Consider the following 14,742-nt stretch of genomic DNA (forward strand, 5'->3'; position numbering starts at 1 on the left):
ACAAGGTTATAGCCATAAAATCAGTACAATGGCAGAACTGAGAGGGTACTGTGTAAAAGAAAACTTCACTTATTTGTGGAAACATTTCAGAAGTGTCCATTCTATTTAAATTTTCATTTGAGTGAATTGGTAACTTTACCACTAAAGGTGTCTTTTTTTTATTTGGAAAAGGCATCATGAATTGCTTCTCTTAAAATAGCTTACTTAAATTATTATCTACAACTACATGGCACAATTCATTTGTTTTATTTTATTTTGTTTCATTTTGAATGACCTGAAAATATGCTCTATTTTGATTAAATGAACAGGAAAGGAAACTGGATGTAAAAATGAAAGACAAAGCAAGCACAGTAGACAATAGAAGGGAAATTTTTGTACTGCGGTTGATAAAACCCAAACATTTTTATAGTTAACAGCCTATCACCACTTAAATTATGAAATAACTGTAAGAAAATATAGAGAATGACAAGTGCAATTTACAAGTGAAATAAGTGTGATAAGTTAGGGAAGAAGAAAAACTTGTTTCTTAAAGAATTTTTTGTACCTTTTATCACCATTTTCTGGTCATTTAGATCCAGTGACCAATCCCTCTAAATAATATCTAAATAGATTGTTTTTTCACGGTAGCATTGAGTTCAGATTGACAGATACGTTTCTTGTGAACTACTAGTGGCTTCCTGAAGCAGTGAGTTGATAAAAATTCTAAGATCTTTGACCTCAGTGGAAAAAGTACCGTGATTGATTAGCCATGTCTGTCTGGCTGAGGAATGGGAATGATAGAACTCATGCCATATAGTAATAGTTATAGATAATAATTTATGTGGCTTCTTTCAGGAAAAGCAATGCATTGACATTTTTTCAACATTTCTAAATAAAACAATTGCTAATATTTTTTTCCAAATTATAGTTACTTTTTTTCCAAGCCTCTTTTGTAGATAGTACCAATGACAATTATGTTTTCTAGTAAATAAAGAATGAGTCTTAAAGATCTCAGGAAAATTCATATTTAAAAAATTTTTTATTTAACATAATAAAATAAAATTTAAAAAAAGAGGTTAGTGAAAATGCTGAGTTTCAGTTTGTCTCTCTGTGAAATGAGAGGTAATTAACGCATCCCATCTTCCTCTCTGAGTTACATAGTAATTACCTGAAATCACGTTCAAATAATTAAAAGTTAAAGAGTTCAGAAGTAATCCGTAATTAAGTGAAAAATAGAAAAACTGGAAAGTGCTTGGAATCAGTTTTGTTAAACCACTGTTACCTTTCCACATTCAACGGTCAGCAGCAGAAACCTCTAAGAATTCTCCTTAACTCGAGTCTCTGTTTCTCCTACAGAGGAAGTGTCACAGCCATGCCCAAATGAGAAGAGCTTTTTAATCCTGGATTGCAGTGGAGTGACTTTTTTTGACTATTCTGGAGTCTCCATGCTTGTTGAGGTATTTACATAGCTTGTGTTTGGACTGATTCTTTCCCTTTTCTGTAGTAACAGGGGTTTTCACCAGCTACTCTCTCAGCCCTGGGGTCTTGACTCCACTTGTTTCAACATTCATTTTACCCATTCTCCCCTAAGGACATAGAACTTGACACCTCGCACTGCCATAGAGTTGTCTTCAGGAGATCCCATCAAGCTTCTGGTGCGCGTATGTGTGGGGTCCAAGGGTGGGGGTAGTCACATGGGGTCATCAGAGAGAACAGAACACAGGCTTGGGATGTAGTGGGCATGTAGTGCCTGCTGGGCAGTCAGCTTATAGGCTTCTAGAAAGAAAAGTCCCCTCCGTGAAAAAGTGGCCCTGGTGATGGCAGGATGTTTTCTCTCAACCTCATGGATGGATATAGTTTCACCAGATACCATATCTGATCTCTCAAACAGTCCCCAGTGCAGGGGCTTTTCTCCATTCTATTGGATGATGGTGCTTACTTCTCTACCCCATGATCTTCATGGTGTCTCCTTGGTCCTGGTGTGCAAAATATAAAACTGCTTATTTCCTTAAAATGAACATGGCTCACAGGACATTTCTACAGAAAGAAGAATGCCTAATTTTTCCAATTCAAGGAAAACTCAGACACTTCTGGAATTTTTTTCCTCCACTTATTTTTTAAAAGATTTTATTTATTTATTTGTCAGAAAGAGAGAGAGGGCACACACAAGCAGGGGGAGCGACGGGCAGAGGGAGAAGCAGGCTCCCTGCAGGGAGCCTGATGCAGGACTCGATCCCAGGACCTTGGGATCATGACCTGAGCCGAAGGCAGACGTTTAACCTACTGAGCCACCCAGGCATCCCTATTTTTTTTTTTTTTTTTTAGTAAATACTATGTCAACAGGGAACTTACCTCCTTTTTCCATTTGTTCTCTCCCTCAGTGTCTTAAATTTGTTGGGGAAGGGTCTTGAGGATGGAGCAACATCTGTTCCTCAACTGTCCTCAGTCCTCCATCAGCTTCTGCTGCATGGAACTCAGCTTACCTGTTTCTGGGTATCTGCTCCTGAGGGGTTCTCTACACTTGCTTCATAGTCTCTCCCATGGGTAGCTTTGTATTCTGCCAAAAACTTAATCAAAATCCTGTGAAAATTTCTGGAGCTCTTTCTCTGCTTATCTCCCTCATTTCCATTTCTCTCTCCCACAGATTTCGCCCACCTAATCCTTCCTGAACTCTACTTCCGTCTGCTCAGCTCAGTGAAGCTCTTGCATTTTACTCAGGCATCCATCACTCTCTGGCCCAGAAGCAGCTTTGTGCAGAAAGCTGAGCTCTTAGAGAGCTTGTCTCATCTGTCTTCTTTCTCTCAGGGAACTCAGTCCTGTGCTCCCTGTTCCCACTGTCTAAAAACAGTTCGTATATTTTTGTTCAGTTGTCTACTTATTTATGGAGGATGGGTTAGTCTTGTGTTAGTTACTCATCAGGGCAAGATGCAGAAATTGGAACTGGGGTTTTAAAGATTTAAGATCAGTAGTTTCTAGACGGTTTTACATTATGGGTATTGGTTGTTTTCTGTGGTGTTGTGTAGTTGTGCCTCTATTCATTTATAAATATAAATTTGAAATGTCCAAACTTCCAAATTCAAGATAGTCAGAGGTCAAAAAATCAAAAACAAAAACAAGAAACATAGTGCAAAAGTCAATTTCAGTATCCTTTCCTATGAAGATAAGGGTGAGAATTTGGGGAGGAGAAGCTGCTTGGTGTGAGACAGTCAGGGTGTGGTTCCAGTATCGTCCCACTAGCTATGAGGTGTGGGGGGAAATCATTAACCTTCCTGGATCGCAGTTTATTCACCCGTAAAAATGAGGGGATGATTTTGTTTCAGTATGAGCAGATATTTAGAAAGCAAATCATGCAAAAACGGTTGAGTGTTAAATATCCTAGACTTAAATCCAGTGGCTATTTTTGGTATGTCACCTTTCTTTTCCCCCATATAATATGCTTTCATTTTCTTGTTGTTCACTATAAAAACTTTGCAGTTTGGCATAGTTCAACCTGAATACGTCATGTTTTCTTGCATCCAAATCTGGACTGTAGACAGATAGTTTTTGACTGGAGGGCTCCCTATGTTCAGCCTTTCTCTTTCCTCTGCGTCACCAGGGTCTAGAAGAGTGCTCTTCAGTGGATGTGCAGAAGGCTCACCTGGGGTGCTCATCAACAGCACAGTCTTCTGGGTCCTAGTTTTGGTCCAGGAATCTTTATTTAAACAACCACAGGTGATTCTGAGGCAAGTGGTCCAAGATCATATTCTGAGAAACACTAGATTAGGATTGTCCCTTTACTGGGAAAGACCAGGATGTACAGTTTTTGTTTAATTATATTTTAAATTTATTTTGAATATGCTCAAATGTTCATTAGTGCCTCTCTCTAGATATTGCAAATCAGGATTAGAGTTAGTAAATAGGAGGAAATGGTTACCTATTCCCACTAAGTTTAGGATCTAAAGTTGAAAATTCAGAGGAATCCAAATAATTCGGGTACTGGGCATGCTGAGAAAGAGGTTTTTTGGTTTTTGTTTTTGTTTTTTTCCATTCATCTTCACAGTTTTAAAATACTACACAATGGAATTATGAGATAAATCAACCGATGCATTTCATTTTTAGATTAGTGAAAAATAACATTTGCTCTTGGCCTGGTGTTTCTTATCTGTATATAGGACACCAGCAGTTTTGTGTCAATTTGCCTTTTTAATTTCCTTATTACTATTTGGTTTATTTCATCATGGTTACAGTAAATTATGGTGTATATTAAGAACATTGACTTTAAAGATAGATAAATCCTGGCTCTGAATATTAGCCATATAAAGAGTTCCATGATCTGGGCTTAAGTATTTACTTTTCTGTAAGCTGAAAGTAGACATACCCACTTCATCAAGTTGTGAAGCTTTGCAATGATGTATTGCAAAGAAAGAACACAACAAAATCTCTAGAAGTCAATAAGTACTCAATAGTTCTAGCTTTTAATAAAAATTTTTCATTTTGCAAAAGTCATTTCTTAAAATGCAAATAGTATCATTGTGACTAATATTATTTTTTAGTTTCAGCCGCTAGGAGAGGGTCTAGAGTAAAGAACCACAGAGTCTCTTGAGCCATGCATGTCTTCTGCTTCCTAACATTCCTGGATTGTTTCCTTAGTCACTGTAGTGCTAGGAACTTCCCATGTGAGTTATAGGTTGAAGGAAATGGAATGACTTCTATTTATTCTTCCACTTAGGGACACTGGGAAGGTCAGTGAACTGGAGATTATGTTTATCAACATCAATAAACCACCTGTAGCAATGTGTTTGTGCTTCCTGAGCTTGAGAAAAAATCAAACACTCACAAGTTACCTTGAATTAATCCTTTTAACTTTATAAAAACAGGAGTCATTTATTTTGGCAAAGTTTCAGTCCATGTATTGTTCATTTGTTTGCTTATTTATTCATGCTCAGAGTGACACATCTCCTATTACTCTGCAATTCTTCTAACATATAACGCTTACTTCAGGAACAATAGAAGGGAAAAATTTTGAAAGTATCATGCATACTCTTAGAATGCGTTGGAAATGCTCTCTATATTTTATATGTAAGATACTTCTCTATTACATAACCAAATCCATCCTGCTGCATGGAACTAAAACTTCTCAATTTATTTTCGCTAAGTTTCGTGGATTGACTTTGGTCTGGGTGAATTCAAAATCTGGGCCTTCAATAAGTTGTTCCTCCATGGTGTTTTCTAGGACATGAATGAGGCAAGACTCTAAAATATGCCAAGCCTGTTAGTTAAGGACCCCTCATCTTGATGGACTTTTAAAATGGAAGTTGGGCAATCAAACTTGGCTTCAGTTATTTTAGTTCTCAGCTTACCATCCAGGGATGGGACTTGAGAGTCCCTGAACAATCACAACTTGTTGTAAAATATTAAACTAAGCAGTAGGTCAACAGTTTTCATCACTTTTATCAATGGGTCCTTGACTTCCAGTCAAAGAAGGTTGAGAACAACTTTCTATCATTCTTAGAGGGAAGGAAATGCGGTGTTTTAATTTTTATTAAATGAAGTTTCATTTATTAAATGAGCATGGAAGTAGCCAAATCTAGTTGCAAGAAAGGTAAATACCCTGCGGCATTAATCTTAGTTGGTGAAGGCAGTCTTTTAGAAGTTTGCCGGGGTGTGCCTGACTGTGTAGCAATACCTCCCTCTGCTGGTCTGATATCATAAACATTGGCTTTTTGTTTTGTTTTGTTTTTAAATAGTAATTCTCCTTTTTTCTTAAGCCTGTCTTTTTCTTTCCTGCCTGCTCTCCTGAATTAATTATGGGTATACTATTTTCATCCCTCCAGGTTTACAATGACTGTAAGAGCAGGAGTGTGGATGTATCATTAGCACATTGCACAGGTAAGGGAGGGTTCTCGGCTAACATTGAACATGATCCTTCTGCTGCTCCAGCTAGCCTTATGTTACTTGTGTTTTCTTGTAGCTTCCTTGATAAAAGCAATGAAGTACTGTGGAAACCCAGACTCAGAGAAACCAGTTTCTTTTGACTCAGTATCTGCTGCACTAAGTAACATCTATTCAAGTAAGGTGAGCCATGCAAGTTGGCATGCGGGAGTTATACGAAAAATTAGAATGTAGAATCAAGAGCTTTGCTTTTTTTTTTTTTTTTTGTATTAGCCTATTACTCCTCTCAGAGTCCTCTGCTACAATAAAGGAATTTTTTCATTCCTTACTTGGATTAGTTATGAACATTGTTTAATAATTGGGTCTTCTACCAATATCATGGCTTAGAGGATTTGGGGATCACCTATTAAGTACAGACTGCTTGCTTGTAAAATAAATGCTTCTTCCAGGATCTACTATCCTGGGAATTTGAATCCACCTCTGTCAAATGCTAAAACTTTATATTAGCCTTACATAGCTTTTTTTTCTGCTCTGATACCCTTGCCTCTAAGTTCATATTGCCATCTTTGGAAATATTATTTGCAGAGCCCAGCACTCCCATGATATGAAGCATCACAGTTATCCTCCAAATACTGGGCTTTATAGTTAGTCTTAGAGCTGTTCCTAGAGCTTTGATTTCCTGCAATTTTTCTTTGACTTTGAATCATTTTGCTTTTCCTCATCCCTAGAACAGCATTTGGTACTTTCCAGAGTCATCCCTATCACATTCAATCAGAACAGTATGTATTTACAAAATAATAATAATAACAACACAATTATTACTATTACTATTATTATGATATATCTAACATTTATTGGATGTTCCTTATATTGCAGAAATATTCTAAGAGCTTTACCTATATTAATTCATTAGACTTGCCACAACCTTATGAGGTAGATACTATTATTTAACCTCTTTTTAGAAATGAGGAAACTGAGGCCCAGGGAAGTTATACCATTTGTAAGTGGGAGAGCTGGTCTCAGAGTCAGCAGTCTGTCTGACCTTGGACTTGGAGCTTTCAACCACCATACTCTCATGCCTCACAGAATGTCTGTCTGCTTAACTTGGCTGGACAGCTTGCATCAGTTGCTACTGTTCTTTGATTATGGTACCAATTTAAGAGTGGAACATGTGCTTATTTCTTCCTCTTCTATTTTAGAATTTGAGCAAACTCAGTGATCACAGTGAAGTCTGAGACCCTTTTGCTGCAGTTCAACTCTTGCCTTTAGCAACTGCTCTGAAGAGGCCATACATACTCTGGCATTTTGCACAGCCTTTTTTGTTGTTGAGATCCTACAGATGACCTGGACTATAAGGATGATGTGACTTAATAATCACGTAGTCACTGGTCAAGATTCACCAGCCATTCTTCCTAATCTTTGTTAGTAAGCAGATTTACTTAGTAGGTTATTGTAGACTTATTTTATAAAAATTGGTATGCATTTAGATTTAGTTGTACTGAAAGGTAAACATGAATTTATTTCTTTTGCCATGGTATTTGGTGTTGTTTTATTTCCGTTTTTTTTGTAAGTAAACTTGCAAAACTGAGAAACACTTTGTCGTAAGAGATCTAAAACATTTGCAAGCCATTTGTAAAAATCCAGGATCATCTGCAAATAATACATAAAAACAACTTAGCAAATGTGCCATATTCCCCTCCAAAAAACCCAAAAAACTCATTAAACATCAATAAGATTAATACAATAGGTTATGAAATTCACAGAAATTAAGACCAATGAAAACAAATGACAAACTAGAAACCACTGTTCTTTATGTCCTTCCATGCAAGGAAGTCTTCAAGACTATTTTCAAGATAACCAGTGTCCCAGTGAAACCAAGTTCTTGACATTAGTCTGTTTTACTCTGAATACTAGAAATGCTTAGCCCCAAATTCTACATTCCAACCCCATAAAGTCTCTGTTTTTACCTTAGGTTTGGTTGAAGCCAGAGCATATGGAATTTGCACATTTTATATTTTGTCACAAATATGATTTTTAGATGAGAAAATAAATACCACCAGTAGAATAGCTTTGTGCTATTCTAATATACAATTAACTATTCTAATACACAATTAAAGTCCCAAGTAGTTTGGGACTTTCCTATTTCAGAGAGACAGTCAACATAATATAATACATTTATCTCTCTATCCATTTAGATAGATAGGTCTCCATAGTATGTTTTTCTTTTTCTTTTGCTAGAGTAGAACTTAGATATGTGATTATCTGTAAAACTACCAAATCAATAGGATAATTGACAAGCACCATAGCCCAGGGTGACCTGTATAAATTATTGTTTTCATGCTTATACATATATTTTCAATCATGTACAATTACAGAGTTTCATATTTTTATCAGGCAATTTGATACACTTATGAAGAAATCCCATTTTCTAAGATAGGTCTGCTTCAGTTTGAAGGTATTGGAACTGTTCTTGAAATTACCAGTATAACAAAAAGCCAAGTACTTTAAACTGAATTTGAAAAATAGCTTGGTCCTTAGTTTTCACATTAAATGATAGGTAGGACAATGTAATAAAATGATGGGGAATAATAAATGTTTTGAATCTCATAACTTACCCCCTCCATTTCAATTTTGGTTGACACGAGTGAAAAAGAAAAGTCTTTGTCCTAAAGGAAGCCTCAATCCTTTCATCTCTGATTTGGATTGAAATGAGTGAGGACAACTTTCATTCTCATCAAATATTGTTCCAAGAAAAAGTGGAGGTAATAGTTGGAGGTAAAATTTCCTTAGAGAAAAGAATTTCACTCTGTTTTATCCATTTAAATTATCCCAGTGGTGGATGGTGGCAACATTTACCATCTGGAATCCATTGATATTGGCACATAAAGATAAGTCAAAGAAAGTTAAGAAAAGAAAATGTATTTTGCTGTGTATAAATTGATATTCTGCTGTCCAACTTTGGCCTATAGCTAAATTCATGCACTGCAGGCATTTTATAATTTGTTAGAGATTATGGGCCATGGATGACCTTAAAATCATTACAGTTAATCAATGGATGCTTTGTTCTATTTTATTGTTAAAGGTGACACAGTATTGTCTGAGCAGGTGTATTTGAACTCATTTCAGTGTTTAAAGTAGAAGTTTAATGGATAAAACTTTAAAGCCAGGAACTTGAGTGTCAAATGTTAATGTTATTTTCAAAGTAAGGGAACACCAAACCCTGTGCCAGGTAAAGCTCTTTGTTCTGTCTTCTTCTGCATACCAAAGTCACAATGACTTCTTAACCTGGAAGAATTCCTTGGAATTGAGTTCTGAGAGTCCAAGATTGAATATGAGTTTTGTACACACAAGAATCTAAAATACACATATTTATTTCAAAGCAAGCATTAACAAAGGAACTATAATATGGTCTTGATGCTAGAATATTTCTAGTCATGCTAAATTATTTTTATGAGATCACCTTATTTTTATATATGATAAGCTACTTCCATATTACTTCTTATGGTAAAATAAAATTAGAAAAAATTAAAACTGACCTATAAGAGTGTTAAGGACCTAATAGAATGACATATATAAATTAAGCATAAAATATGAAACCAGGAAAAGACCATTAACATTAAATTTATGCAAATTAAATGCCCTTAAATTTTACCATTTATCTTTCATTTTAAAGGTTATTTGCCCCCGATTATATGATTCAAGTGTTATAAGGTCTAGCTTGAACTACTTTGCGGTAATTTATTTGACAGCTTTCTATTCTATAAATGCGTAATGTAATGAGGAAAAAGATCTTTCTTTTTTAATGAAAACATTAATGTGTTAATACCCTGTATGGATAATGTTTGGCATTTAGTGGTTACCAAAATATATTAGTATGTTGTTGAACATACATATGCCTTAAAAATACACGTTCTGTATTCTGTGGGATGATCTAATTCGATATAGCATATGCTTTTTGGCAGTGAGTTTGTTGCCAGATTTCAAATAGGGAGTTAAGTGATGCCTTCACAATCCAAAGATTTTTAGTTAAAAATCATGTAGTCTAATATGCCACATTTATTTTTTTATATTTTTCAATGCATTCAATTATCTCTTTTATAATTCTTTGTACTAACTCAGCACGTAACAAGGAATTTACATGGAAATAAATTGAAATATGATAACTATTATGCTTGAATAGATTTGTGTCCATTATTTCAAAGTATTTACTCTTCTGCAAAGCAAATAATACATATTGCTTTCTTAGACTGACCAGGGTGTGTTGAAAATTCTTGGAAGTATCCATCATGCTTGGTAATTTGTTCTTACAAAATATCAAGCTAGGATGGTTAGATATTATCCCTTCATTTATGGACCACTAATAAGGGCACTTTCTGCTGCGAGACGACATCTACACAAGCCTTTCACCAGGTTTACATCTGTTACAGTCTAATTGTCATTAATGGGTCTATGCTCATTTTCTATTTGTTTGGGTTCTTCATTTATGTGTTGTTTGTCTTCCCGAGTGTCTAGGCCAGAGTCCGTATTCTTCAGCATTTTAAAGGTTGCCGTTCCAAAGATCAGAAGCTAAGGCATGCTTCTAGGTTTTGGAGCTACAGCAGTGAATAAAACAACAACAACAAAAAAATCCCTGTCCTCATGGAGCTTATATTCTAACAAGGAAAACAGGACATCAATGGATAAACGTAAAATACACTTATTGTAAGTTCGATGATAATATGTGCTAATAAGAAGAATAAAGCAAGGAAGGAGGATAGGAAGTACGGCGGAAAGTGGGTGCCCTAGACAAGGTGGCAGGAACAGTGACTAGTCGGAGTGTCTTAGTCTATTCAGGCTACTGTAACAGAACGTCACAGACTGCAGGACTTCCACAATAGACATTTTTCTCTTCGAGTTCTGTAGGCTGAGAAGATAAGGATGAAGGTGCCAGTTTTTTTTTGTGAGAGCTCGTTTACTGGCTTGCAAATGACCACCTTCTTGCTGTGTCCTCACCTGGTGGAGAGAGAGAGAGAGAGAGAGAGAGAGAGAGAGAGCGAGCGAGCTATCTCTTTTTATAAGGACACTAATCCCATCAGCTTAGGACTTCATTTCATGACCTCATTTAACCATTATTACCTCCTTATAGGCCTTGTCTCCAAACACCCGTATCTCACACTGAGGGGGTAGAGCTTCAACATAGGAACTTTGGAGGGGGCGAGACACAATTCAGTCCATAGCAAGAAGTTATAAGTTTCTTATATATTTAAAAATTTTTCTTTTTTTATGTCCGAAAAACACGCTTACTAGAATTTTATGTTTAATAAAATGTAGTGTTTTTGCATCAAAACGTGATAATCGTGAACTATGTGGTTAAAGCATTACTAGAGACAATAGGTTAGCATAGACATTGCTAACCATACCTGCTACTTAGAGAAGGTTCTGAGTGAAGTGGTCGGAAATGGGTTGATAATATACCAATGGCTATTCAGAAGATGAGCCATATGTTTTGGTGATGGTTCCTAATGATTAGCCATCTAATTAAAGAAGATAGAATTGAATTAGTTAATTTCCTTTTAAGCTATCATATTGTTTTAAAGAAAACACCAACAGAGACATGCTTAATTCTACCAGTTGTCACAGAGACTGGCACAGAACAGAGTCTGGATGCTAACTGCAGTGAGAGGTTTCACTCTTTTTTTTTTATTTCTTTGCTTTGAGTTTTTTGTTGTTTTGTTTATTTTTTTTAAGAAGGAAAGGATGCTAGGTTACTACAAACTAGCTAAGTGCTCTGAAATGATCTCCTTCAGAGTAGGCGTTATATACAAATCCTTACTTGTTTTCTCTTGATTTAGCAACAGGGAGGTCATTTTGTTCAAATGTATCTCCTTGTTGTCCTAAATTATAAAGGACCACTCTCTCTATTAAGTATAGCAAGCTTTGCAGTATGTTTTCGTATTTTGAGCCTCTGGTTCTTATGACCACATTTAGAAATTGGCTAATTAATAAGCCCAGTAAGGATGTGGTATATATACACAATGGAATATTATGCAGCCATCAAAAGGAATGAGATCTTGCCATTTGCAACGACGTGGATGGAACTGGAGGGTGTTATGCTGAATAAAATAAGTCAATCAGAGAAAGACATGTGTCATATGACCTCACTGATATGAGGAATTCTTAATCTCAGGAAACAAACTCAGGGTTGCTGGAGTGGTGGGGGGGGGGAGGGGGGGGGTGGCTGGGTGATAGACATTGGGGAGGGTATGTGCTATGGTGAGCGCTGTGAATTGTGCAAGACTGTTGAATCACAGATTTGTACTTCTGAAACAAATAATGCAACATATGTTATGAAAAAAGAAAAAGAAGAAGATAGCAGGAGGGGAAGAATGAAGGGGAGTAAGTCGGAGGGGGAGACAAACCATGAGAGATGATGGACTCTGAAAAACAAACTGGGGGTTCTAGAGGGGAGGAGGGTGGGGGGATGGGTTAGCCTGGTGATGGGTATTAAAGAGGGCATGTTCTGCGTGGAGCACTGGGTGTTGTGCACAAACAATGAATCATGGAACCCTACATCAAAAACTAATGATGTAATGTATGGTGATTAACATAAGAATAAAAAAAAATTAAAAAAAGAATATATACTTACTAATTGCTACGGTAAAAAAAATATGCTTCAATAGTAAAATAAATGAAAATAAAACTAGAGTTCTATCTTTACTTCCTTTGCTTCTAGAGTTATTTTTTTTCCTTCTTAGTTTAGAAGTAAGTTCTGCCTTTGTGAGGCTAGAAAAGAGAGGAAAGAGAGAGAGCCTCTTTTATAATGTGTTTCCCAGGTCAACCTCCATAGTTAAGCCCCCTGTTTCTTTACTTCCTTATACTTTGGTTATATATCCTAACAGGGTTCCCAAGCTTCCCTATTGTCTTAAATTTGTAGTAAGGGAATTACCGTTGAAGTAAAGGTGGCTTTACTTAGGTTAACAAAGCCTGAGAGAGTGCAGGGAAGGGAGGGCAGGGAACACAGTGACCCGGCACGGGACGGGTTTGGAGGAGAAAGAAAGATGGAGGATAAGGGCAGGTTTGCCGAGGGTATTGTGTATATGAGGAGGAGGTTAGCTGACATGAGTGACTATGGTGGTATGATTTCAGCGGTATCTAGATGTATTCTGAGTCCAGTTATTTGCTTTACCAATCTTATAAGGGGTCTGAAGTTCTCATCATGAGTCATTTATTTAAGCTGGAGTAAATATTATAAGAAAGGAAAAACACATGTAAGTCATTGCCATGCATTGTGTGAGCTTTAGGAAGGACTAGTTCATCTAATTGGCTTATAAGACTTTGTCATAATTTTGATGAGGAAGGCTGGTTTGAAATTGTTTGGAGCTCAAGGTGCTGCTGAGGGCAGGGTTAGGAGTGGTGGTGAGGTGTTAGGATGCAGGCTGGTGTGGCGAGGGGGGCCAGACGGTGATGTTGGGGAGGCAGGCTAAGCCTTATGCCCCTGGCATTCTTGGATGATCGGGGCCTTCCTTGTCCCTCACCCCAAAGACACAGACACAGTGGAAGCAGGGTTCATGAAGCCAAACAATTCTTCCACATAGCAACTTTTCCTGGGGCTTGGACCTATGCCTTTTGCTTTGGCTCTGGAATTAAAATTTGAGAATAGCAGTGTGACTGCCAAAAACAGGATTGACATACCATTCTTGTTTCGTGTAAACCTTTTCTTTTTTTCAGTTGCCTCTCCTCATGCTGCCAATGAAAATATTGAAGTAGTAAGGGTCTCGCTCAACAGAGTAGAGGTTTTATCAATTAAAACCAGTCAAATGATGGTGCCAGAGTTCTCCTAAATCTTAGTCGAAATGTGATCCTGATGATATCTGCACCAGAATCACCATGGGTATTTGCTAAATATGCAGATTCAAGCACACTACCCAAGACCTAGTGAATCAATTTCTTTGAGTTGGGCTTGGGAGTAAGGATTTTTCTCAATCATCTGCTTTAGTTTTGCACGCTATAGCTTGGAATCCTAGTCACAAAGGCCATCTTTGGTCTGGTATTTGAACGAAACCCTGTTCTCTGTTAGGCTGTATTTGGGATTGTGCACTGGTCACCATGTATTCTAGATATATGGCAGATCTGTGGTGCTGTTCTTGAGGAAGCAGAACTGGGTGTATAGTTGTGACACGTGGCAGAGGACCACATCAAATTCACTGTAGCTTTGGGTCATTATGAATTTGTGAGAGTCAGAAAGTATCTGAAACATACTATACCTATTCATATATTCCTGGGTGAGCTTCCTAAGACTGGAAGTTTGTATGTAACACCTTTCATCATGGAAAATGTTAGTCTCCTCATTTCACAAATTTATACTGTTTCTGACAGGTACGTAAGAAAATGGTCCCCTCCTCCAGGTTGCTGCTCACACATTAGCCATTAGAAACATACTGTAAAAGAGAGTGAGAAAGATTTCCCTTCTAGCCTCAGGCTCCATGGATAATTATTTTCTTTCAACACCTTCATTGAAATTCCCTGTGTAATGCTACCAGAGTGAATTATAGTTAAACCTTTTATTCTGCACATATGGAACTGGGATAAAGAGATGGTGCCAGCAATATTACTCAGCTACTTTCAGTTTGGGGATTGAGGCTGATGTAAACCATTATAACTAGAGAGAAAATAATATTCAATTATGAATCACTGCCAGATGTGTGAATGTATGTCTTCGGGTTTCATGTTTCTGGAATCCGCTTACTGTAGGATATTCTTTATCTACTTTTTAAGTGATTCTCTTTCTATGGGTAATAGATTTAATTGCCCTACATATGCCAAAGATCAAAAATTAATAAGATATGTATTTGGACTCCACCTCACAATAAAAAAATAAAAGGAAATTGTTCTAAAGTAAATGTTATATAACAA

General features: G+C 36.8%; 1 protein-coding gene across 1 annotated transcript in view; it reads left to right on the top strand.

Annotated features, from left to right (window-relative positions):
• SLC26A7 (solute carrier family 26 member 7) overlaps positions 1-7,085 on the top strand; it is a 106,605-nt gene extending 99,520 nt beyond the window's left edge. The window contains exons 15-18 of the mRNA XM_025871488.2: positions 1,336-1,436; positions 5,793-5,847; positions 5,930-6,033; positions 7,050-7,085. Coding sequence (XP_025727273.1) covers positions 1,336-1,436; positions 5,793-5,847; positions 5,930-6,033; positions 7,050-7,085 — 296 coding nt within the window. The remainder of the gene's footprint in view (positions 1-1,335; positions 1,437-5,792; positions 5,848-5,929; positions 6,034-7,049) is intronic.
• The last annotated feature ends 7,657 nt before the right edge of the window (positions 7,086-14,742 follow it).

The sequence above is a fragment of the Callorhinus ursinus genome, unplaced genomic scaffold (assembly GCF_003265705.2).
Source record: "Callorhinus ursinus isolate GAN/ISIS: 27379988/994484 unplaced genomic scaffold, GSC_fseal_2.0 scaffold5, whole genome shotgun sequence".
Taxonomy (NCBI): Eukaryota; Metazoa; Chordata; class Mammalia; order Carnivora; family Otariidae; genus Callorhinus; species Callorhinus ursinus.